Source organism: Miscanthus floridulus, chromosome 4, assembly GCF_019320115.1.
Source record: "Miscanthus floridulus cultivar M001 chromosome 4, ASM1932011v1, whole genome shotgun sequence".
NCBI lineage: Eukaryota > Viridiplantae > Streptophyta > Magnoliopsida > Poales > Poaceae > Miscanthus > Miscanthus floridulus.
In genome coordinates, this window is record NC_089583.1 from 42,457,866 (window position 1) to 42,482,582 (window position 24,717).

The window sequence follows — 24,717 nt, forward strand, 5'->3', positions numbered from 1 at the left end:
TTTCGTTACAAAACCACTCTCTATGCATTTGCTGAGCTATCGCCAAAGTGGAGCCAATATAAGTTTTGCTAGACGAGTCATGTTGCTGTAATGAAATTTTACAAATAGTAAAAAATGGTATTAGGTTTGTACTTTTAGAATTATCCAATTTCGATAAAAGGTTACACTATCGGCTCCATGCGTGAGAAAAAGAAGCGAATACAAAACCATATAGATGTTTTTTTTACAAGGAAATATGAAACATATATAGGCCTCGTTCGCTTCGTTGAAAAAACAAGCCGAAACATTGTTTCGGCTGATTTATTGTGAGAGAAAAATACTATTTCGGCTGAAAAAACAAGCTAAAAAGTACGGATTACCAGATAAGCGAACAGGGCCATAAATATGGTATTGCTACGAAACATCTTATTGTCGGAATCTCGAATCGAGAGCAACATAGTGCACGTTTTTAAATCCTACCAAATCTATAAAATGTCTTAATATAATATCGAAGTTTAAATTTCCAAATGGGACGGTGTGAAGCTTTTCTCACCAACAGTCAAGCCCATGTTTATTCCTTGGCAAAATAAGAAGGTGCGACCCATGTTTCAGGCTTCACTTTTCTTGAATCAATTCCCAGATCGCAATGGACTCCTGTTGAATTGAAAGTATAGAGATGGGGAAAATATAATAACGCTGCCCAATTCATGTAGAGACAGAGGCTCGATCTTTGGATGCAGGGGGACAGTGGGACACAAAACGCGCCGAACCGAGCACAGGAAGGAACCGACCGAGCCAGCGAACCGCCTCCGACTCGAGATTCGTGTCGGCGGCACGCGGCTGATCAGAGACCATCCCACAGACACATGTAAAGAAGCGCGGCCTCGCCTCGCCTCCCAAACCAAACCGCACTCCTCCGTCCTCCGGATATTTAACTTATTGCTATTACAACGGACGGCGACTTCTGATAAAGCACTCTTAGAATTGGCGCTACGATTTTAGCAACAAAGAGAGAAAAACAATATAAAATTGTCACTTTTACTCACGTGGCACGCCAGCATCTCACGTCCGCGTGAATCTGAGTCAGCAGCCCCATATCAAATGACCGCTCCTACCCATAGTGTCTTTCTTCATCTCCCGCTCGGCCCACTCGTTCCTCCCGCTACGCCGCCGGGGACAAGTTGCCACACGCCTCCACGCCGCTGCTGGCCGAGTCGCCGCAGACCTCCACGGTCCACGCAGCCGCAGGTCACTCACCCCACGCTGCAGCAGCACTGAGGCAGCAGCAGCAGCATTGCTGCCTCAGGACGTCGCCGCCGGGCTCTCGCGCGTGCTACAGTAGCGCACTTCAGCACAAGGCCATGCCGCTGCAGCACTCCTAAGCATGAAGCAGGATGATGAGCTCCAAAGCAAGAATGCATTATATCCACAAAAAATAAAAGCATTTGAAGATCACATAATTGTTAACCAGATCAAGCACAATTCATCACGTCGCCACAGCTCGCGGGGGAAAGCAGAAAAGGCAGTGAGGACCGGACGATGGCAGCCCGACATGGTAAAGCCGTGCTTGCGGGAGACTTGCGCGGCGCTCCTCGACGATGGTGTCCCGCCGTCCGCCCGTCTCCAGGACGGGGGCGGGCTGCTTGGTGGTGTCGCGGCGTCGTGAGCAGGTCTCCCCTCCAGGCGCAGGGCCTGCCTCGGGCGCGGGTGTGCTGTGCGGTTCCTCATGTGGCGCGACTGCAATGGCAGCCGCAAGGTGCTCGACGCTGAGCACAAGGAGACGGCGCCGTTGTTTGTGTTGAGCTCCTGCTCGACAACCACAAGCGTCACCACGCGTGCGCAGGATGCACACACTGGGCAGGAGCTCGTCGCTGCGTGGTTGCTGCCGTGGACGACGAGGAGTTCGACGGAGAGCTGGATGCTGCCACAGCCGTCATGGGAACGCGCGCGGGCAGCCTTGCCCGGCCTCCGTCGCCGCCTCCCTGGCCACGCAGACGCCCCCACACCGTTGCTTCGCACGCACCGCGCACGCGCGCGCGGAGAAAGTCCGCCGCCGCTGGCTGGGCCAATGGCCGCCGCCGCGAGTGCGAGCGGGCAGCCGCGTCAGCGCCCTCATGAGCAACATCACGGCCAGCACGCTGGTGCCGTGCAGGTGGAGGAGATCATCGCTGGTCGCCATCCGCCGCGTGCACCCGCGGGCGGCGCCGCCACCGCCACCGTCGACCCCTGCAGAGCGAAGCCGGTGCTGTGCAGATGGAGCTCGGTGGAGGGGAGGTCGTGCAGCATGTCGAACGCCGAGCTGAGCTGTGCGCATGACGAGGGCCATGTCATCGGCTGCTCCGTGTCTGTGGACTGCGGTGCGCGCCCGGTCGCTCCACCTGTGCAAGCTAGAAGGGGCGCGCGCTGTCCTGCTGCTGTCCGCGGAGCACGCGTCGAAGTTTGGCAACGTGCATGAGAGCCTGTCCGACCTACAGCCCCACGGCTACAACGTGCTGATCAGGGCCTATTCTAAGCGAGAGTGCGCAGTGCTCACCCTGAGAGTGTTTGACAAAATGCGCGTCACGTGGGTGGGGAGGAAGAGGGTGGAGACGGAGAGTGCAGGGGTAGTAGGGACATTTCATACATCTTGGTGACTCGGATCCCTGCTAACGTGGGGAGTTAGCGTGCCACACGAGGAAAAATAGTAATTTTTAGCTGTTTTCTTTTGTCTGCTGTTAAAACCGTAGTGTCAATCCTAAGTGCCATTTTAAAAGTGGCTGGTAACGGTAAAAAGTTAAATATCCACCGTCCTCCCCAGTCCCCTCCGCCGCCTTGCCCACTCGCGCAACAAGCCCGCACAGCAGGTGATCCCGCCGAGCGGCGGCGGCGGCGACAATGGCGGACGATGACTACAACGACATGGACATGGGTCCGCCTCTCCACCCACCGAGCCTCTTCCCTCTTCCCACCGTCCCCCTCCTACGCGTGTCGCATGAAACGCAGGAAGCTAGGGTTGCGGCGTTCTCAAGGGATTAGGATTAATGAATTAGGATATTATACTAATCCTGGGGTTAAACCAATAAACATTGGTCTCGCTCGGCCTTTTGGTTCATCCCATGGAAACATATTGTGGGGGAAATCTCATGATCCTGTGCGGTTGTGCACAGTAAAGCATTGCACGGCAAACTGGCTTCCAATAATTACTGTTAGATGGTTTCTGAAATTAGTCGTTGGCCTGCTGTCAGTTAGATGGCTGTAGGTTCCTTTGTATCACAAATCGGGAAGTTTTAATTGTTCATTCTTCATGTCCATGAATTATGTGGACTGAAGTTTTCTGGTATATGGATGGATATGGTAGCAGAGTTCCTTGGAGTTAGACGTTTCATTATGATACTGATTGGTCGAAAGGTGGTGGCCATTCTTATTCTGTACTTAATCCTTGATTGTTGAATTGATTTGAGGTATTGTTGGTTGCTACTCTTTGGTTTTATCCGAGCAAGGGCTGTACCTTTGGTCTGTGAAGAAAATTACTTGTCTGTTTATGCTCTTAAAATTTTGTACTTGTCTGCTACATCCTTCATCGTTAGTTTCTCAACCTAATCGTTAGTCCTTGTTTTTGTTTTGGAATATCTCTGTTTACTGTTATAGGATGTTTGTGTGAGCTCAGATGGATTCATGTTTCTTGGTAGCTATCTAATTATAAAGTTTTAGTTGCTCACAAGTTGTCTGAAACATGTGTCCCTTGGTGATGGTTGGGTTTTTTTTTTATAACATACTTGCTCTAGAATCCTCTCTGAAATTAGTATGTGTTATGATTTAAACTTACTATTTTCGAAAAAAACATGCCCCCCTTTGAGCTAGGTACACTATTTGGTATGAATCCTTTTTACTTGTTGCAGCTGGTTGATAAGTCCTCTGAAATCAGTATGCAATTATGATTTAAGCGTATTCTTTGGTTATAGAAAATAAGGGGAACTTCCATGCTGAGTGCTCTAGCATGGGTGGTGTGGGTGATTACTGATTACATGACCGGAAGATATATGTATCATGATTAGGACTACATATATATTAGGCAGAATACAGAACAATGTCCAACTATCCTTTTGCAAGTAGCTGGCTGATGTGATTTCTTGTTATACCCAACCATTGGTACTCTGTAACTGTAGATCATCGTATATAAATTATAATATAGAATCCTGTTTGTTTCAGGTATGAGGATGAGCCCCCAGAGCCAGAGATGGAGGTGCATGACTGTTTTTGTTCAGTGCTCACTTTATCGTGTGTTTATTAAAGGGAGGGATTCTGATTGACTTAGTTTTTATGAACAGGAGGGGGCTGAGGAGGAGCTTGAGAATAACAACGAGGACGCTCCTGATGATGTGGTAGGGGCAGAAGCTGAAGACAAGGATCAGGAAAAGACAGCACATGCGCAAAACAACAAAGTATATGACAAAGTATGAGCGTGCACGCATTCTTGGTACGCGTGCTTTGCAGATTAGGTATGTTTCGTTTCTGTGTATAATACCATTATATAGATTCTTCAGGTAAACTTAAGTTGACATTGTGAATTACTTTACATCATGAACGCTCCAGTTATGGTTGAGCTTGAAGGGGAGACTGATCCTCTTGAGGTAAAGTTGTGTGACATGCAATTGGGACTGGCCCACTAGATTAACTTGTCTTCTATAGTTATTTTGGCTGTTAGTTTTCATATACCACAGATAACTCTCTTTGATTGAAAGATCACAACCTTTTTAAGTATTTTATTTTTTGTAATCAACATTTTACCTTCTGAATTAAAGTTTGGATGATTGGATCTTTTGAGTACTTGAGTGTGTAAAGATAATGTACTCTCTGTCTTGTGATAGTGTCCATTTTTTTGTGAATCTAGCTTACATCCAAGTATCCAACTGCCAACAGATGAATGTGTTTTATGATGAAACTAGTCAGAACCCAGTAATTATCATACGGATGCTGCCATGCTGGTTGAATGGGAATTTCTCTGTTTCATTGCTAGGCTATGATAGTATACAGATGCTGATGAAAGTGACAGTTTTCATCTTACCAGTATGATTTTGAAGTATTAATTTTCTTCTTTGGGATCTCATTATTCCTATTGCTTGTATGCAACCTAATTATATTGTTGACCATGTTAAGTATTTTAACAGCATTCATTCATTATAGATCGAGCACTAATGAATGAAGACAGTGATTATTCTTTACATGCTGATATGCTAAAAATTAATGGCTTGTAGTTATACCATTTCTTTTTCATTTTGAAGCCTTTTGTTTTATTCATGTAGCTAGAAAGGATAAAGTCTTTTCTCATTCTTACGTCTCTACTAAGATTGTGTTTCTTCGATATCTGTAATTCTGCATTAAGTGATAGCTTTCTATCTAAGCGTTTATATTTCTGTATTCCTGTTGGACTTGAAAGATTCTTAATGTTATACTATTTCTAATTTGTATCACAATACAATTGTTTAGATAAACGATTCACATTCTTGCAAGTTTTTCAGTAAAATATGATGATTTTGAAAGTACATTTAATATGCCGTACCTGTACCCATATATGAAGTTACTTCTATTATCAGTCAATTAATGGCGTATGAAAAAAGTGCAGAAGGTTTAATTACATCTGAATTAATCCTTCTTAGCAAAACTTGGTATGCTGTTTTATGGAAGCAGATTTTATGCAGTTTTATAATAGCAAAAGTTGTCACCATTGAGCAAATATTTTAAGCTCCATGCCTTTGGCAAAACAAAATTAAAACCAGTTCAACCTCAAACTGTCAGCTCTTATGTGATTGAAATGTTTCAGTCCACCCATATGTTTATATGTGATGAATTGATATACTTCTTGCTTGTGCTACTTTAGATTGCCATGAAAGAATTGAGAGCACGCAAGATCCCATTCACAATCAGGCGATATTTACCAGATGGAAGGTGGGCTCCTTCATTTAGAAACAAACATTTATGTATGATCTATATTCAATATAGTTGAAATGTTATTTGCATTGTTTTGGCACAGCTACGAGGACTGGAGTGTTGACGAGCTTACCGTGGAGGACTCCTGGAAACGTCAAGTTGGTGGCGAATAGCGCTATGGTGCTCAGGTCCAAGTCCTATGTTTACATGCATATCTTCTAAAGGGCGGTGAAAATTACAACTAGCGCAGAATTGTGGCTGCAGTGGTGAACTGTTCTGCAACTGTAATGTTTCTGTGACTTTGCCCTTGTACTTTCGATTTTGGAATGATGCAGTCGTACTGTATCTTTGTCATGTCTGATATAGCAAGGTTCATGAGCTTGTTTTGATCCTATCAATATCAATTAGGGCCGAAACACACCGAATTCCGTTTGGCTAGCTGCCCCTAGAATTGGAAACGGATTCCAACTAATGACAAGATCTTTACTCACCAAAATTCCTCCCTAACCTGTAATTCGCATGGAACTTGATCCTGAACCTCGTCCCTCCCATCATCGCGCTTAACTTTGTCCAGCACTGCTACGGCAAACATAGGTTGCTCCCTCACTACCGCAAGGACCTTCTGCCCCCGTTGCGCACTGATGCCATGCCGCAAACCTAGGCTACTCCCTCACCGCCGTCGGGACCTTCCCTCCACGAAAGTCTGCCTTTTGTCCTCTCTATTTTTGGCAAATTCCTTGTCTGTGTTGTTAGTTGCAAGTAGAACTATATTATTCCATTTGATTTTTTTTCTTACCTTGATCTGTAGTATTTTATTAGGATCTTGATCTTGTTTGGATTTTGTAAGAAGAATTTAATCTGACAACTCTTTCATAGGTTGTACTGCAACTGGGAAATCTAGGGTTTCTGCTACATTCCAGATATCCAAACAGGAATATTAGAATTTGAATGAAATAACTATTGATTTTGATTCACAGTGGAATGGAAAAAGAATCCGATTTTCCAGATTCTTAACATCCAAAGTAGGCCTAAGATGCATGTCTCCTTCATAAATCGCCTGAGGTCAGAACCACTCTATTTATTTTTCAGAAAACAAAAAATGCATTGTTAAGTACTTCATTTAAGTATTACTTAACTAGTGTAGTAGTCTTGATCTCTAGTTAGACCATAGTGTTATAATTGAAGCCTTGTTTAGTATTACTGGTTATCTCATAGTGTCATAGCATGGTTCTTCGTTCCTTTGTGAATGCTTTAGTCTGATCTTTTTTCATGGGATCAAAATAGTATCGTATAATATAAGCGTGATGCTTATACTATTGGATACCTTAGACTGTGGCTAGCCCCACGGATAGTTGTGGTAATTAGCAGGTGGTGATAGCCATGTCTAACTTATATATTCCATAATATTTTGGTTAGTTATTAAAACGTAGGGTTCAATTGCACTCTATATCTATCAACCATTCTCACCCCTTTCTCTTGGTGTTTGGGCTGTACCCGAAGCTCTCGAATCCTAGCTTACTATTTATTGGCTTAGTTATATATCTCTATAGTTTCATACTAGCTAGAGTTGTGCTTAGTAGTAGACGTATTGTAGGAACCTTGTAGTCACTCGTTGTTCTCCCACTAGCTACGTCGTATATTCTTCAATACTCTTCTATTCTTTCGTGTGTCATTACCCGTTTATTATCGTTACCCCCATCTAGAGTCGGGTAACTGATGGTGGCACTATTACTGGAAATCATATCAATTAGTCCTCTTAGCTATACCCTTTTCCTGAAGATATAAATATGATACCCTGGAATACTCTTAGGTGAAATGCTACATCTCATTGTGTGCGCTTGTGAATTTTTTTTCCATTTAAGCATAAGAAATATCGACAGTTGGCTTTCACCTGGACGAGTATATGTCAATGCAATTCTGGTCCATCGATGTTGGCTTTCTTGTTTGTTTTGACTGTTTCCGTTGCTCCACACTCAGGGTTGTTGTTGCTCTGTTGTAATATCCAGTCTAGTACTCTAGTTTTTTTCTTGTTTTTAATATAAATAATGAGTATGTCTCCTGCTGGGTTTGGCTAAAAAAATAGCTGAGCCTCTTCTCCAACCACTACACCAAACCGAGGATGCAAGGATGACGACAGATGTAAATAATTATCTCATTGGTATAAGCATGTTGTTCTCATTGCTTGTGAGAAATCTGGAGTTTATGACTTCCTTTTTTCTTTGTATTCTCCCCAGCATTTTTCTCATGAGATTCCCATAGAAGATTGGACCTGGACCACAACAGAATTCATGGTATCTAAGTGGCCACGTGATACGTAAACTGATGATGCAGATAGACGGCGACTCCTAGAGCATCTCCAGTAACTTTAAAAAGTGAGTGCTAAAAATCTTGTTTTTAAAACTGATAAAAATAATTAATTGGGAAGAGAAAAGACCACATGTACCCCCAACAATTCTTAAGTCTTAAGAGCATCTCCAAGAGTTCCCTACTTTTTTCTCCTAAAAATTTGTAGTTTGGCAACTCCTAAAAAGATTTAGGGAGGAAAAAAGAAGGTCTTTCCAAGAGTTTCTAATAAATGGCATCTAAAAAATCAAATTTGAGGCCCACATGAATTAGGTTGCGGCTTTTTTTCCTTTTCATCACGGAAAACTACAAGGCGCGCCGAACCCTGAGACCGCGAATGGCGGAACTAAACAAAATGAATGGCAGAATTAACAAGAGTATACGAATGGCAGAACGAAACAAAATGAATGAAATCTATAACCCTTTCCAGTCGCACGTTCACTGCTGTGTCTGTATTTGGACCCAGATCCCCGCGCTGGGGATGTGCACGTTCACCACGAACAGCATGTAGTACCCCGGTGGCGCCAGCACCGCCGTCGCCGGCATCGTCACCGACGCATTGAACGTGCCGGCTCGGCCCCGTATCGCCACATTCTTGGTCACGTCAAGGAACAGCAGCCGCTGGTTCATCGCGAACGAGTGCGTCGTGAAGGACGGTGCCACCATCGTCACCGACACGTCACCGAGGCCCGCGGCGCCGCCACGCCTTCTCCGCGCCGATGCCGGGACCGAGAACTGGAGCGCCACCGTCGCGCCGGTGGGGGACGGCTCGAGGATTCTCGGCCGGAGCATGTCGTTGGACGCATCGAGGTACTCCGGCGAGAAGGCCTCCAGGCTGAGGTCGGTGGGGAACTGCACGTTGCTGAAGTTGTAATAGGTGTGCGGGTTGCTGCCGCCCACCAGCAGGCGGCCGTCGCGGAGGAGCACCGCCGAGGAGTGGTACAGCCGCGCGACGCCCGTCGCGGTCTGCTCCTCGAACCGGTCCCCCGGCGAGTGGTCGGGACGGTAGACGACGGGCGCGTACGCCGGGGTCTTGGTGGACTCCCACCCGGCGGTGCTGTCCGCGGCGCCATTGATGATCGCCACCTCCGCGCCGTTGGGCAGCAGGATCATGTCACCCATCACTCGCGCCGATGGCATTGTCTCGATGACCCACGCCGGCGCGGCGTCGGTGATCTTGATCCGCCCGCACGTCGTCAGCGCCGGGACAAAGGTGCCAATGCCGCCCTTGGTGGTGTTGTAGGAGCCCGATGGCGCGCCGCCGCAGACCAGCACATCGGGCTCGATGGGGTTGGGTTTCAGCGGGAGCAGCACCGAGGAGCCCGAGCTGGGGTAGTTCCGCACAGTGCCGGTCCTTGGCGATCTCGTCGCAACGGGAGTCGAACGATAGGCGCGAGGCTGTGGCGCGTAAAGTTACGCGGATGTGGGGGATTTTTTTCTAACTCCTAAAATATTAGGAGATTGTACTAGGAGTTGTTGGAGATGGATTTTTGTGGATCTTTCTAAAAACTTAGGATTATGAGGAGGTTTAAGGAACTCTTGGAGATGCTAACTAAAAAAAATTATACAACGTCAACTTTGCTGAGCATCTCCAAGAGATTAGCCAAAAAGACTGGTTAAATTTACTGATTTAGCTACTCTCTAAAATAGACTTAACAAAAAAAATATTAGATTACTTCGACAGACTTTATAAAAGATGGTTAGTGAGGTAGGCTATCCAAAAGTAGAGAGCGAATGAGGTGGGATGGAGAGCTACTAAGTTTAGAGAGTCATTTACATAGTCTGTTGGAGACGTTTTTCTTTCAATAATAGCCCAATTTAGCTTTAAAAAATGATTTGGTTAATCCCTGGGAGATGCTCCGAAGTCCGAGGTTTTCCCTCTTCACGAGTCTGTTTGTCTTTGTGACTGATAGGTGGGTTTGAAAATTTTTATCAAATAAAACTTGAAGGCACACAATCCACGCACGTCACACTCAAACACACGCGTGCACGTCCATATAGCCTCCACACACACGCGTGTACCTAAAATTTCTACAAAAAAATTTAGAAAAAAAAGGTACAATACTAAGATTTAAACCCTGGTGAGTAGTATAGTCTATCACTGGACCATAGAACCATTCGCATGTGGATTTGAAGTTGGACCGACCTTATATCAGTATAAAAACTAAAAAGTCAGGTGGTGACAGATTTGGACCGACAGTCAGCAACAAAGTCACGGAGGGGGTGTGAACAAGAGAGGGTCACGCCGTCACGCTCAGTCTTGTCGAGAGAGACGGCGACTCCATCCGCCACCAGGAACGGATTGGAGTTTTGCGCCAAGCAAGTGGGAACCGCAAGATTAGAAATTGTTGCACATAGGACCTATATCTATACATTGTGGACTCACTTCTATATACAACCGGTTCATATACTTGGAACTAGCTTCCGTGAAATAAAATAGTTCTCTTTCCTCACCGTCTTCAATCTCCCGTACCGTTGTCACTTGCACCTGCATGATGAATTCTAGAAGTAGAAAACCATACAGATCCGCCCACCCCAAGGGGCCTGTTGCCAGCGGCCAGGGACCGGGGCCAGAAGGGAGACGAAGTGATCGACGAAGAAGATGCTCCCGGCGGCATGGGTGCAGCGGTCGATCAGCGTGGCCTGGGGCTATGATTACAAAGATGTCATTGGTGCCCGTAGATCTGGCAGCCATCCAAGCTCGCGACAAGTTGGCCCACGGTCGCAGCTGGTAGCAGCGGAACCAGTTGGCGGCGGTGCTTCACGACTAGGAGGCCCACGGTTTGGTGCAAGGCCGACCAAGAGGGGCGGTGGTCTACCAAAGACTTAGGGCGGCGCCCCCAGGCGCGCAGCGCGAGTGAGGTCGCCACCAGGTGGTGGACCTTGTCACCGGCGGGGCAGCGGCCGGGGCCGTGAGGGAGGTGCTCTTGCGGGGTAGCGCATGGTCGGGGCAACGAGCAGTGGAGGAGGGTCTGTTCGTTTCAACTTATAAGTCGGTTGATGAGCTAGAATTTATAATATTTTTTTTATAATAAAATAGCTTCAGCTGGCTTATCAGTCAGCCTTAATATCAGCCGAACAGACCGGAGATGGTTGAGGATGAGATAATTTTTTATTTTGTGGGTCCCATGTATTAATTGAAAGGATGATTTTGGACATTGAAGGCATTTTTATAAGTGATGTGACATCATGATATAGGAACAGAGACGGATCTATACGCCTGGAGATGCCCTTTGAAGTTGGGTCCAGTTTAGTTTGCAAAAAATTTTACAAAATTTTTCACATTCTCCGTCACATCGAATCTTTGACACATGCATGAAACATTAAATATAAATAAAAAATAAAACTAATTACACAGTTTAGACGAAATCCACGAGACGAATCTTTTAAGCCTAATTAGACTATGATTGGATACTATTTGCCAAATAACAACGAAAATGCTACGGTAGCCATTTTGCAAAATTTTTTGCATCTAAACAAGGCCTTGTTGCAGATGTCATTCAATTTCCCATATACTCCGTACAAGCTCAGGGGTGGAGCTAGGCTGCTTTGTTGGGGTCAACTGACACCTATGTTTTTTTTTTTGGCAAAATCAATGAGAAATCACTGTTATATAGTGTTTATAACATGGAGAATCTCATACTTCAATGTTGAAGACCCCGGTGAAGTTTTCGGATGGCTTCGCCTTTGTACAAGCTATTCGTTGAGCTGAAAGGTAAGGGACGACTGTTCTAGCTTCACAAATGCGACCTTATAGGCAGGATGTCGAGGTTAATCTCGGGGTTGTTCTTGCTGCGGTTGTGCAGGATGCCTCGATCTCTTTGATGTCAGGGCGAGAGGTGATGCGAGGAACTCAAAGGGTTGGGTAAACTGCACAGAGATGAAATGAATAAATTAACCATTACATATTTAGTGGTAGTGGTTAGCAGTTTTACCCTAACTCTACGAGTAGATACGAGGGGATTGTTTCTAGAGTAACCCTCGAGGATCTCCACAAAAATATAGAGTTTGGGCTCATCTCCACCTATTTTATAAAGCAATTTTTTTTAAGTTGGTCTGTTTGGCTAGACGAATTAGGAGCGAGAGTTACAGAACCTCACAATTTTTCTCGCGACCGGTTAGGAACGTGAGTTACAGAGCCTAGAGTGTGGAGCAATCTCAAATAGTACCTGCAATTTTTCTCGTGAGATTTCCATGGAACATTGGACGTGCTGGACCACAACAATTCATCGTATACAAATAGCCACGTGATAGGTAAACTGATGTTGCAGATGAGATAACAGGACTAGTGATATCGACATTTGAGGCTCCTAGAGCGTCTTTTTCTTTTTTGGAAGGAGAGGCTCTTAGAGCGTCTTCATTAACTTCAATAAATGAGTGCTAAAAATGATGTTTTTACAATTGACCAAAAATAATTAGAAGGAATACAGCACATGTACTTCAACAGTTGTTTCAATTAAAAAAAATCAAATTTGTACGTGCGGCGCCATCTTCAACAATCGGTCTTTCCGTCACCAGGTCGCTGCCAGCCCAGCTAGAGGGAGCTACCAGGACATGAGGGATCCATTCTTCCCGTCACCAGTGGCGCCGAATCACTATTGAAAAGGCTAAACCCTGGCGAAAATGAAAAATACGGGGAACATGATTGGATTGAAGTTTGCGCCAAATGGGAAGATCATCGGATTTTGCTTATCTCAGGAAAAGAAAAAGGGTTTTTTGAAAATGAGTTGTTGTTGATGCCATTCAATTTTCCATATACTGCGTACAAGGTATTCCGTATTGGTTGAGCTCAAAGGTAGGAGTAAGGGATGAGAGTTCTAGGGAAACACTTCGATCACAGATCGCATATCTAACACAGATGTGAGCTTGTAGTCTCTCTGAATCCAGCTTCCTTGAATAATCCACTCCACTCTTTCTCATCACGTTCCCAGCCTGGTGTCAGCGTCGAAATAAGCAGATCAAATAATATCTTTGCTTCATGACAGGTTGCTTGCGAAGGGGAACCGACCACCACATCGATGATGATCAACTTTCCTTTCTGTTCTCTGGAACAAATCGCCTCTTTGCACCGTTTTAAGATGTTTACACAATCCTCATCGTTCCAATCATGTAGTACAAACTGAAAAGAACAGATAGCTATTACAATCTCAAATATTTATATGGTGTTCCAAGAATTCTGGTTGTCCGACGAGCAAATAACTAGTATATAGAAACTAAATAAAGGAATGAACAAAAGTTATATTCATCACTACTACAGAACCGATATTCACTGCCAGTACCACCATTGCTGGATTTTAGAAAATGATTGGGGGTGACCAAGAACCGGCAGTGGAAGTCCATGTCACTACCGGTTTGTGGCTAGAATCGGCAGTGAGTGGACAGTGACATATCACTGCCGGTTCTAGCCAAGAACCGACGGTAATAAACAGACTACAAAAAGCTATCGTCCTCTCCTCCCTCCTCTCTCCCATTCCGAGCACACCCATCTAGGAGGCGTGCATTTTCCCACTCCCTCTATTGTTGCAGCCGTTCGTCACCATGAAGCTCTTGGATTTTGAAGCATGGGCATTATCTTCTTTCTTTAAGGTTAGTAACAAGCATCCATTATTTTGATTTTGTTGCTTAATTACCATTATTTTGATGGCTACATTGTTTGATTCTCATTCCAGTTGTTTCTCTATTTTAGAGAGCACTTTCCAATTGAATTTTGTGCAAGGCATCCAAGCAAATTGTGGTGAATCCATCATCAAAAGGTTGGTGTCTATGAACCCATTTAAATTCCAAGCTAATTACATGGTGGTTTTGATGATTGTTAGTATGTGATGCTATAATAATTAGTTCTTGTAAGGAGTAGAGTAGATTCTTTTACAATTTTGATGAGCAAATTAATACATGTGTCACCTACCAACACATTGTTTGGAGCTACATTGTTGTTCATGATTAAGTCTCCAATTTTAGTTTTTTTTAGATTAGTGTCTCCATTTTTATGTGGCATAGGAGTAGAATAATTATTCTTGATTAGTGTACAATAATTGTTTTTTTATGGAGCTATGATTTTTAATTTATATGGGGCTACCAATTTTAATTTTCCAATAATTAGTGTATAATTATTTTTTTTTTCAAAATGTGGCGACTAAATCAATTGTGTACTGAACGGGCAGTGACATTTCATATCACTGCCGGTTTGCAGTTACCAGCAGTGATGTGAACTCTATCACTGTCGATTTGGTTGTGCCGGTTCAAAATCCGGCAGCGAAGGGGGGTTTTGAACCGACAGTGATGTCTTGATCTAGGCTAGTGAAATTGTTCGTTGATTTGATGCAAGATCAAATATGTGTTCGTATTAATTGCAACGAGAACATATTTATGTGCGAAATGTATGGCATATTTATGTGCGAAAAAGAAAACAAATGCATCACGTACCTTAAGCAGGAGAGCATCGGCTTGGGGAATGAAATCCATCATGTCACCCGCCGCGAACTCAACCTGGCCAGCAGCCGGGATGCCATTGATCACCTGAGGAAAGTCGAGCACCGTGCACTTGATATGCGGGAATGCCGCAGCCACCGACTTGGCAGCTCCATCGGTGCCACCTGCAACGTCCACCATGGATGTAACACCATCAAAAACATCTCCCTTCTCATGGATCACCTCGTCCATTAGGAAGCGGCTATCGCATGCCATGGCACCATTGAAGAACACGCCGAACCCTGGGTCTCGGCCGCACAAACCCCACCAATCCGTGCCGAAGGTCATCGCGAACGGCGTCTCCTCGTCCTTGGTGGTGAACCATTCGGCAAGCTTCGTGGCTGGCGACACACAGAACGGGGAGAGCTTGAGCTGTACCAGCTGCAGCAGACTCCGGCAGCCGCCGTCGTCGCCGGTGTCGCTCAAGAGCAGCATGGAGACGGGCGTGAGGCGGTACCCGCCACCGTCGGCCTGGGCGAAGACGCCAGACGCGGTGAGCACCCGCATCACGTGGCGCAGGTAAGGGAGCTTGCTCGGGGACAGGGAGAGCGTGGCGAGCAGGCCGTCTAGAGATACCTGGCCACCGCAGCGGTGGATCGCGTCGGCGACGCCGAGCTGGACGGCGCACCGGAGGGCCATGGACTTGATGTAGCTCAGGGTGTGGTTAGTCAGCTCAATGCTGGCTTGCAGCAGCTCGCGGCGAGTAGGAGACAGCAGCTTGGCCTCGGCTTGGTGCTCCATTGCTAGAGAGGTTCTGATCGGTCTTGGCGTGCTTCCGTCTCTGCGGAAGGAGGCCCGGTATTTGTAGTTTGCCAACGTTATCGTTGCTGTAGGAAAGCAGCTAGGCTGAGGACCACCCATGTCCAGCTTGGCTGCCCGGCCGGTGAGGCGTCATGTTACGCCTCGTTCGGTTTACCCAGAAATCAACATGTTCGGTTTATTTTTTTAGTCAGAACAGTATTTTTCTCTCACAACAATTCAGTCAGAATAGTATTTTTTACCAGTTTCAACTAAGTTTCAGCAAGCCGAACGAGCCATTGTACTTAAAAACTCAGCCGCAAGAAACAAACAAGTCCCTACAAGTCAAGATTGTCTTTTCATTTGGAAGTTGTCTCTATATTCTGTGATGCCCATAACATGGCAGTGTGTTTCTTTTTAGCGATTACAACTTTTATGTGGTGCTTGACCTTTCAAAATGATTTATATGCATCTAGCTGAATAACTATAATTTCTTTTAGTTGCTTGTTCCACACTAGTACATAAATGAATTTTAGCAACACCCCCTTTTCTTATTGGAGGCAGTTCAATTAGTATGCCGCCTCTAACCGCGCATAGGAGCACTGTAGCTCCATGACCGCCTCTGAAGATCCATTTTTAGGGGCGGTTCTATTAAAAAAACCGTCTCTGAAAATAGGTTTATTTTTAGAGGCGGTTGTGTTAAGCGAACCGCTCCTAGAAATAGATTTTCAGAGACGGTCCTCTTTACAAAACCGTGTCTAATAGGGACCTATTTTCAAATATGGTTCCTTAAGAGAACTGCCCTAAAGATGATTAAAAGAGGCGGTTTTCACTAGTAGATAAACGACTTTTGATCCACTTTAAAATTTGGCTTTAGTCCTAGTATTTTTCGCGCCCGGGACTAGAGAAACCTTTCGTCCCGGTTGGTAGCTCCAACCGGGACTAAAGGTCCCTGCCCAACGGCTACTACGGTAGGCTTTTGCTGTAGGGGACCTTTAGTCCCGGTTGGAGTTACCAACCGGGACTAAAGGTTAACTTTTACTCCTGGTTGGTCCCTCCAACCGGGAGTAAAAGTCTACTCTCGGCTGGAGGCTCCGTCCGGGACTAGAAAATGACCTTTAGTCCCGGTTGCTGTCTTCAACCGGGACTAAAGATCCCCTCCTATATACCCATTCTTCCTCCCCGAGCCCGAGCCACTTCGAGCTCAGTGTTCTTGCTTCATCGTCGGCCTCTCTTCTTCCGCATCGCCGGTAATCACAAGAATTCTTCGATTCCTCCATCGATTCTTTAATTCTAAAGGTTACCAACTTTATACTCTCATATTTCATCAGTAGCATATCTTATTTTGTGGACTAGATATATGTGGTTTTTTATGGTAGATTTTTTTTATTTGTAAACCTTTTAAGCTTAAAATCACTTTAAAGTTTGCATATTTGGATGAAGGAAGGTTAAAGTAGTTATTCAAAACTAGTATTCAGCTTTCATTTCTAGCATGCATAGCACACTTCATGGTTTAGAGATATAGAGAATTTTAAAGTTTTTTTAATTTTATTTGTTTATTAAATGAGAAATTTATATTATATTAAAAATGAGTATAGAGAGTAGATGGCAACTGCTTCCGGGTCCTCGGCCTCTCATCGGGTTCCAAAGCGACTGAGGCCGGACCTCCCTCTCAATGCATGCGGCAAGTGTGAGGAGAAGATTGTGATGGAATACCGGATGAGGAAGGAGTGTCCCAACAAGGGCCGTATCTTCTACAAGTGTCCGGATCGCAATGTGAGTTATTTTGTCGCATTTGATGATTATGGTTAATTTATACTTATTTTCATGATGATTGTGATTGAAGTTCTAATTTTTTGTTTTAATTTCAGTGGGATGGCACTAGATGTTCAGGCTGGTACTGGGAGGAAGAGTATGTTAAACACGTGCAAAACTCTCTTGCACAGGCGACTATAGCGACTGATGAGGCAGTGATCCTACGGAAGAAGCCCATAGATGTTGAACAAACGCATGATCTATCTGTTTTAGTTGGGATTGGTCGCGAAATCCTTATGCTGCTAAAGTGCATTTTAGCTTTAGTTTTTAGTGGTAGTTGGGATTGTCTACATTGTAGCGAGACTTTCATAAATTAATACCTTGTGTGGTGACATGCATGTCATATAATTAACTAATTATGTTCTAGGTTTTAATATGGTATGTATGTCATATAATACAGATGAGCCGGCATTGGATGTACAATGTTGATTGCTGCTCCCAAGAGTTCATTGAGGGTGTGCATTCTTTCTTACGTGTGGCCAAGGCAAACAAACACGATGGTTTCATGTGTTGTCCATGTGCCATATGTAAAAATTTGAAGAAATATGCTAGCTCAAGGAGTCTTCATTCACACTTGTTGAAGTCAGGTTTCATGCCAAACTATATTTGTTGAACGAAGCACGGAGAAACCGGGGTTGTAATAGAAGAAGGTAAAGAAGAACTATGGGACGATGATGACATTATTGCTGAATATGGTGCCTTCAATGATACTGCAATGGGGGAAGCTGAAGAAGAGGTAGGGGCAGAAGATGAGCCCGCTGATGATCTTGGTTAGGCCATTCGTGACACATAAAGAGAATACGAAAGTGAAAAGGAGAAGATCAAGTTCGAGCGCATGCTAGAGGATCACAAGAAATTGCTATATCCAACTTGTGATGCGGGGTAGAAAAAGTTGGGTACAACACTAGAATTGCTGCAATGGAAGGCAAATAATGTTGTATCTAACAAAGGATTTAGAGAGTTACTAAAAATCCAAAAGAAGATGCTTCCGAAGGATAATGAATTGCCCGCCACTACGTACGAAGCAAAACAGGTAGTCTGCCCTTTGGGATTAGAAATCCAGAAGATACATACATGTCCTAATGATTGCATCCTCTACAGTGGCGAGGAGTTCAAGAAGTTAGATGCATGCCCGGTATGTCATGCATCGCGGTATAAGATCAGGCGAGATGACCCTGGTGATGTTGAGGGCGAACGTCCCATGAAGAAAATCCCTGCCAAGATTATGTGGTATGCTCCTATAATACCATGCTTGAAATATCTATTCAGAAACAAAGACCATGCAAAGCTGTTGCGATAGCACAAAGAAGACCGTAAGGTAGACAATATGTTGAGACACCCTGCTGATGGGTCCCAGTGGAGAGCAATCGATAGAGAATTTCGGGAGTTTACAAATGACGCAAGAAACTTAAGGTTTGCTTTAAGTACGGATAGTATGAATCCTTTCGGGGAGCAGAGCAGTAGTCATAGCACTTGGCCTGTTACTCTATGTATCTACAACCTTTCTCCCTGGTTATGCATGAAGCGTAAGTTTATTATGATGCAGTGCTCATCCAAGGCCCAAGGCAACCTGGCAACGACATCGATGTGTACCTGAGGCCACTAGTTGAAGAACTTCTACTTTTGTGGAACAGACCACGTGTACGTGTGTGGGATGAGCACAAGCAGGGGCACTTTGACCTGCGAGCATTTTTGTTCGTACCAATCAATAATTGTCCTGCTCTAAGTAATCTTTTAGGACAATCAAAGAAGGGATATAATGCATGCACGCACTGTTTCGATGACATTAAAGGTATATTCTTGAAAAAATATCGAAAGGTCATGTACCTTGGCCATCATCGATTTCTTCCTGTGAATCACCCCCTAAGAAAGAAAGGCAAGTATTTTAAAGGTAAGACAGACCACCAGACCAAGCTGGGCAACCGAACTGGTGAGGATGTGCTTAATATGATCAAGGATGTAAAAGTAGTATTTGAAAACGCGCATGGCAGCGAACCTGTTCTGAACGACGCCGACGGTCACGCACCCATATGGAAGAAGAAGTCCATATTTTGAGAGCTATCCTATTGGTAAGTCCTAGAGGTCCGTAGCACGATCGACATGATGCACCTAACGAAGAATCTTTGTATGAACCTGCTAGGCTTCACGAGTGTGTATGGGAAGCCTAAGGACACACTTGAAGCACGACAGGACCTGTGGTGTTTGAAAGAACGAGACAACTTGCATCCAGAGAAGACAGATGATGGACGCCATTACTTAAGTCCTGCCAGCTACACTCTTAGCAAAGAAGAGAAGGAAAGCATGTTTGAATGCCTAGCAAGCATCAAGGTATCATCTGGATTCTTCTCGAATATAAAGGGTATAATAAATGTGCTAGAGAAGAAATTCCTAAACTTAAAGTCCCATGACTGCCACGTGCTCATGACGCAATTACTTCCAGTTGCATTAAGAGGAATTCTATCTCCAAATGTACATCTAGCCACCGTGAAGGTATGTGCATTCCTCAATGCAATTTCTCAGAAGGCAATCGATCCATTGGATCTAGCTAAACTATAGAATGATGTGGTTCAATGTCTTGTCAGCTTTGAGTTGGTGTTCCCTCCTTCTTTCTTTAATATCATAACACACCTCCTAGTTCACCTGGTCAAGGAGATTAGCATTCTCGATCCTATGTTCCTACACGTACAACATGTTCCCCTTTGAGAGGTTCATGAAAGTCCTAAAGAAATATATTCACAATCGTGCTCGGCTAGAAGGAAGCATCACCAAGGGCTATGGAACAGAGGAGGTCATTGAGTTTTGTGTTGACTTTATTTCCGACCTTGACCCGATTGGTGTTCCTGAATCGCGACATGAGGGAAGACTAAGTGGAAAGGGGACACTAGGGAAGAAACCATATATTGGTACGCAGGACAATTATTTTAATAAAGCACACTACACAGTTCTGCAAAACTCCTCCTTGGTGGATCCGTATATCGAGACACATAAAGAGTTGCTCTGATCTGAGTTTTCAGGGAACTCTGAAGCTTGGATTACGCATCAGCACATGGAAACTTTCAGCGACTGGTTGCGAAAAGAATGACAGGGTGATGAGAGTATTGATGAGCAACTGTATTTGTTGGGTAGGTAGCCATCATGGCATATTCTCACATACAAAGGGTACGAAATAAATGGGAATATATTTTACACAGTAGCCCAAGATAAAAGAAGCACCAACCAAAACAGTGGTGTCGCATAGATGCTATTGACCCTAATGAAAATAAGCAAACATATTATGACCGCATAGAGGAGATATGAGAACTAAACTATGCACCTACTTTTAAGGTACCTTTGTTCAAGTGTCAATGGGTAAAGGTGACTGGAGGCGGGGTAGTAGTCGACAACCAGTATGAAATGACAACCGTGGACCTCAACAATATTGGGTACAAAGACGAACTGTTCGTCCTTGTTAAGGATGTAAATCAGGTGTTCTATGTTAAGGACATGTCTACAAAACCGAAGAGAAGAAAAAACAATAACGATCCAATCAATGAGCCAAAGCGCCACATAGTTCTTTTAGGGAAAAGAATTATCGTCGAAATTAAAGACAAGTCAGACATATCAGAAGATTATAAAAAGGATGACCGAATTCCACCCTTCACAGTGAACAAAGACCCAAGCATCCAGCTAAATGATGAGGATACTCTATGGTTACAACGCGATCATAACCAAGAGATATACGTTAAGAAGAAGTTCACTAGTGTGCCTGCTTGATATATATAGTGATGTTTAATAGTGTGTATTAGAGGTATTATGTAATAATTGTGAATTCAGAGATGTTTATTAGGTGTTTTTTTTCTATGTTCAGATTAAATTTGTGTTTGATGGTGGGATTTTCATGTCGCTTTTGGACAATGAGTGATGAAAAAATGAAAAGATTTACGTTAAAATGATGTGAAAATAAATTTCCAATCAAAAACAAAAGTTTTAATGATTTAAATTAAACACTATATTTTTGCATTAATGAAATAGTAATTATTAATGACATTATGTTTCAATATTTATAAGAAAAAACAAAAAACTTTAGGTCACACAATTTTTTTGTGTGCAATAAAGCAAAAATAAATCCATATTCTTTTAAAATAATTTTATGTCTTGTATTTAATTTACTGTGAAATTAACAAGACTTTAACATTTTATAGAAAGAAATATATAAAAAAACAAATAGAGCTTAAAACGGGCGGGAAGTGAAACTGCAGCCCAACTTTAGTCCCGGGTAGATCTACCACCCGGGACTAAATGTGGGCAACATTTTTTGCAGTCCGCCAAAATACACCTTTAGTCTCGGCTCGTAATACTAGCCGGGACTAAAGGTCTTTTCGTCCCGGGCGCTTACAGAAGCTGGGACTAAAGGTCCCTCCCCTATATAAGGCGGCCATTTCTTCTTTCTCCTCACTCTTCGTCTTCGTCGTCAATCGCCATTGCCGCCGCCACCGCCCTCATCACCGTCGCCCGTGGCCACCTCATCGTCCTTGACCTCGCCGTCGCCGGACCCGGCGCCGATCTTCTCCTTCCCGACCTCCGACCCGCTCTTCGACTACGCGTGGTCTGAGTCCCACGACTCCCTCTACGCCGGCGCCTCCGAAGACGGCTCCATGCGCCTCTTCGACGCCGCGCGGCTCCCGCCGCCGCAGAACCCTGTGTGCCTCCTCTGCGAGCACGCGCGGGAGGTGCACGACGTCGACTGGAACCCCAACGCCGGCCACCGCGCGCGCCACCAACGCCGCCGGCCCCAACGTACTGTGTATTGATATATATAAATTTGTTATATATATATATTAGAGAGTTATAAATTTGTATTGTTATATATATAAATTTGTTATATATATATATTAGAGAGTTATAAATTTGTATTTTTACATATATAAATTTGTGATACATCTATATTATAGAGTTATAAATTTATATTGTTATATAGCTAAATTTGTTATACATATATATTAGAGTTATAAATTTATATTGTTATATGTATAAATTTGTTATACATACATATTAGAGAGTTATAAATTTGTATTGTTATATATATACATATTAGAGAGTTTTAAATTTATATTGTTATATATATATATTTGTTATATATATCACTTACCAATAAATATTTCTAGAAAATAAGAAATCAAAGTTATGCTTTGGAGACTTGAATTTCGAGTGTAGTTATTTAATTAATTTTAAGCACATGACTCGATCCATTTTATAGATATATGGTTTTTATTTTTTTATAGATATATCTAGTGGTGTAAAAGCTATATGGTTGCCTCGAGAGACAACATAGATGAAGAAATGATGGATATTATCAATACCAGCACTCAATTTGTCGATGGTGGCCAGCAAGATGTAGATGACGGGAGTCAATACCTGGCTCTTGAAAATAAGCAAGAAAATATTATGCAAGAAAATACTGACGAGGTATATATTTATATATATATATATATATATATATATATTTGAATATTATATATATATATTTGAATATCTATCATCTATTATGTGTACACATGATATTTATTTATTCTTTTTTTATACGTAGCCCTCTGGATCCACGACCACAATGGCAAAAAGCAAAAATATTCGAGGCTCGAAAAAGCCATTGAAGGAGCGCTACATAATATCAGAATTCAATATTGAGACAGGTGAACCACTTGGTCCACATGCAAGGAAATTCATGCAACACTGTGGGTACCTTGTAAGGGACAGACTTCCAATTAGTGCCCATGAATGGAAGCAAAAGATCAACGAGCCTCATGTTAGTTTTGTCTCTGATCTTGATAAGAATTTAATTTGGAATGATATCCTTCAATATTTCACGTTGCAAGCGGATGATTATGATGATATCAACGATAATGAATTGAAGGAGCTACTTCGAAAGTGGGCTATGAAGAAGATGGCCACACAATTCTAGATTTGGAAGAAATCCCTATACACGAAATACGTCAAGAAGAACTTAACATCAAATTTCAATACTAGGGGCCCGCTCGCGAAGTTGAGGTCCTACTGGAATAATTTTGTATAGTACAAGACATAGAAAGAGGGTGAGAAACGGGTGAGAAGAAACCAAGAGAATGTCCAACAGAAGGTATACCACCATGGCATGGGATCAGGTGGCTACGCGACTGCCATTTCCAAGTGGGAAAAAATGGAAGCGGCCATTCTTGCTAAGGGTATCACACCAGAATTACTCAATTGGCCCAAACGCACGAAGAATTGGTTTTTTGCTCATGGGGGAAGACTGGACCTAGAAACCGGGAAACTGGTGCATGGCCCAAAACTCGAAAGAGCAACACAAATATTTTTTATGCTCTACAAGCTAAAGCTATTGGTGCATTCAGGCCCAATAGAGAGAAGGATGAACTAATGTATGCCATCGGGACTGCTGGACACAGTGGCCGAACGAGAGGTTTATGACAGAACATTTCTTGGAAGTATGGTTTCCCTAACGACAGAGATACCTACAGAAGCTGGTAGAGAAGGAAGGATGAGGAAGCAGCGCGGATCAGCAGGTTGGAGGAATATGTTCGTTCATCACGGGAGGCGTTGCTTCAAGTATAGGAGCGTGAAAAAGACATGCAAGCTAGAATGTAGGAGGAAATCATAAAGCAAGTGCAAATAGCAATGAGTGCCGAAAGACAGGCATCAGATCCAGGAATCAACATTAATATTAGCCCCCCTGATCAGTTGAAAAGCAGCTGCACTTCCATGGAGTTGCCAAATCAAGATGATGCAATGCTACGTTTCCCCATAGATGACATCACTGCACCGTTTACATCATGTGAGCTACATATTCCAAAAGGGAATGCTACAATCATGGTGGCTCTCGGTGTTTTTTCTCCTCTAGATCCTACCAAGACACCAAAAATCCATGGGGTAATAATATCACCTAGATATGTTAGCACCTCAGTGGATAGAGTTAACAAAGGTTTTAGTGATCTGGCTCTTGACATTCTAGGAGATGATGGGGAGAAGACTCTAGAAGAAGCAGAGAAGACATTCATACTATAGCGCAAGCGCTATATCATTATTCTCGAGGTCTCTAGTCCACCGCCGCTTCCTCAACTGCCAGACAATAGGTGCGGACAAAAGTGAACGAAACAATTTTTTCACTAATTTTCTATTGACATGCATGATTAATAATAATAATTTCTTATACCTAATTATTCTTTTTTGTACTTACACAGCAGGGCCTTCACCAACCTAAGTCCAATTATTCAATCTCTAGATCATCGTAGTGCTCCGGGCAATGATTATGCAATGCCGCCACCGCCGCCACCTCCAAGGAGGTCTCCAACGCCTTGAAGGAGGTCTCCAATGGCTGTCCCGCCTCCCTTGATGACCAAGAAGCAGCCATCTCCTAAGAGGTCCACCCCACAAATAAAGCCGTTGGTCCACCAGCCGGTAAAGAAGCCTGCTCTAATCTAGTTATTCCCCAAAAAC

General features: G+C 43.7%; 2 protein-coding genes and 2 long non-coding RNA genes across 4 annotated transcripts; 2 read left to right on the top strand and 2 right to left on the bottom strand.

The window, feature by feature from the left end:
• The first annotated feature begins 2,784 nt into the window (after positions 1 to 2,784).
• LOC136551414 (uncharacterized) lies at positions 2,785 to 4,424 on the top strand. The gene is made up of 3 exons (XR_010782555.1): positions 2,785 to 2,887; positions 4,168 to 4,201; positions 4,287 to 4,424. It is a non-coding gene; the product is annotated as an uncharacterized lncRNA (long non-coding RNA).
• A 122-nt stretch (positions 4,425 to 4,546) lies between these two features.
• On the top strand, positions 4,547 to 6,149 carry LOC136551413 (uncharacterized). Its single transcript, XR_010782554.1, has 3 exons — positions 4,547 to 4,589; positions 5,837 to 5,904; positions 5,990 to 6,149. It is a non-coding gene; the product is annotated as an uncharacterized lncRNA (long non-coding RNA).
• Positions 6,150 to 8,667: 2,518 nt separating this feature from the next.
• On the bottom strand, positions 8,668 to 10,847 carry LOC136548437 (aldehyde oxidase GLOX1-like). Its single transcript, XM_066539967.1, has 2 exons — positions 10,752 to 10,847; positions 8,668 to 9,627 (listed from the first exon to the last, which is right to left on the bottom strand). Exons 1-2 carry the CDS (start codon positions 10,845 to 10,847, stop codon positions 8,668 to 8,670), a joined length of 1,056 nt encoding a protein of 351 aa, XP_066396064.1.
• Positions 10,848 to 12,977: 2,130 nt separating this feature from the next.
• Positions 12,978 to 15,442, bottom strand: LOC136551415 (5-pentadecatrienyl resorcinol O-methyltransferase-like). The gene is made up of 2 exons (XM_066542969.1): positions 14,653 to 15,442; positions 12,978 to 13,348 (listed from the first exon to the last, which is right to left on the bottom strand). The coding sequence occupies exons 1-2, from the start codon at positions 15,436 to 15,438 to the stop codon at positions 13,079 to 13,081; spliced, it is 1,056 nt and encodes a 351-aa protein (XP_066399066.1). The 5' UTR covers positions 15,439 to 15,442; the 3' UTR covers positions 12,978 to 13,078.
• Positions 15,443 to 24,717: the final 9,275 nt, after the last annotated feature.

What these genes read in the sequence shown, in the direction of transcription:
- LOC136551415 (XM_066542969.1), bottom strand. Translation starts at nt 15,438, where the DNA reads ATGGAGCACCAAGCCGAGGCCAAGCTGCTGTCTCCTACTCGCCGCGAG. An exon ending in CCGATGCTCTCCTGCTTAAG is followed by an intron (nt 13,349 to 14,652) that starts GTACGTGATGCA and finishes TGTTCTTTTCAG; the next exon opens with TTTGTACTACATGATTGGAA.
- LOC136548437 (XM_066539967.1), bottom strand. Translation starts at nt 10,847, where the DNA reads ATGCCGCCGGGAGCATCTTCTTCGTCGATCACTTCGTCTCCCTTCTGG. An exon ending in CCCTTGGGGTGGGCGGATCT is followed by an intron (nt 9,628 to 10,751) that starts GTATGGTTTTCT and finishes TACGCGCCACAG; the next exon opens with CCTCGCGCCTATCGTTCGAC.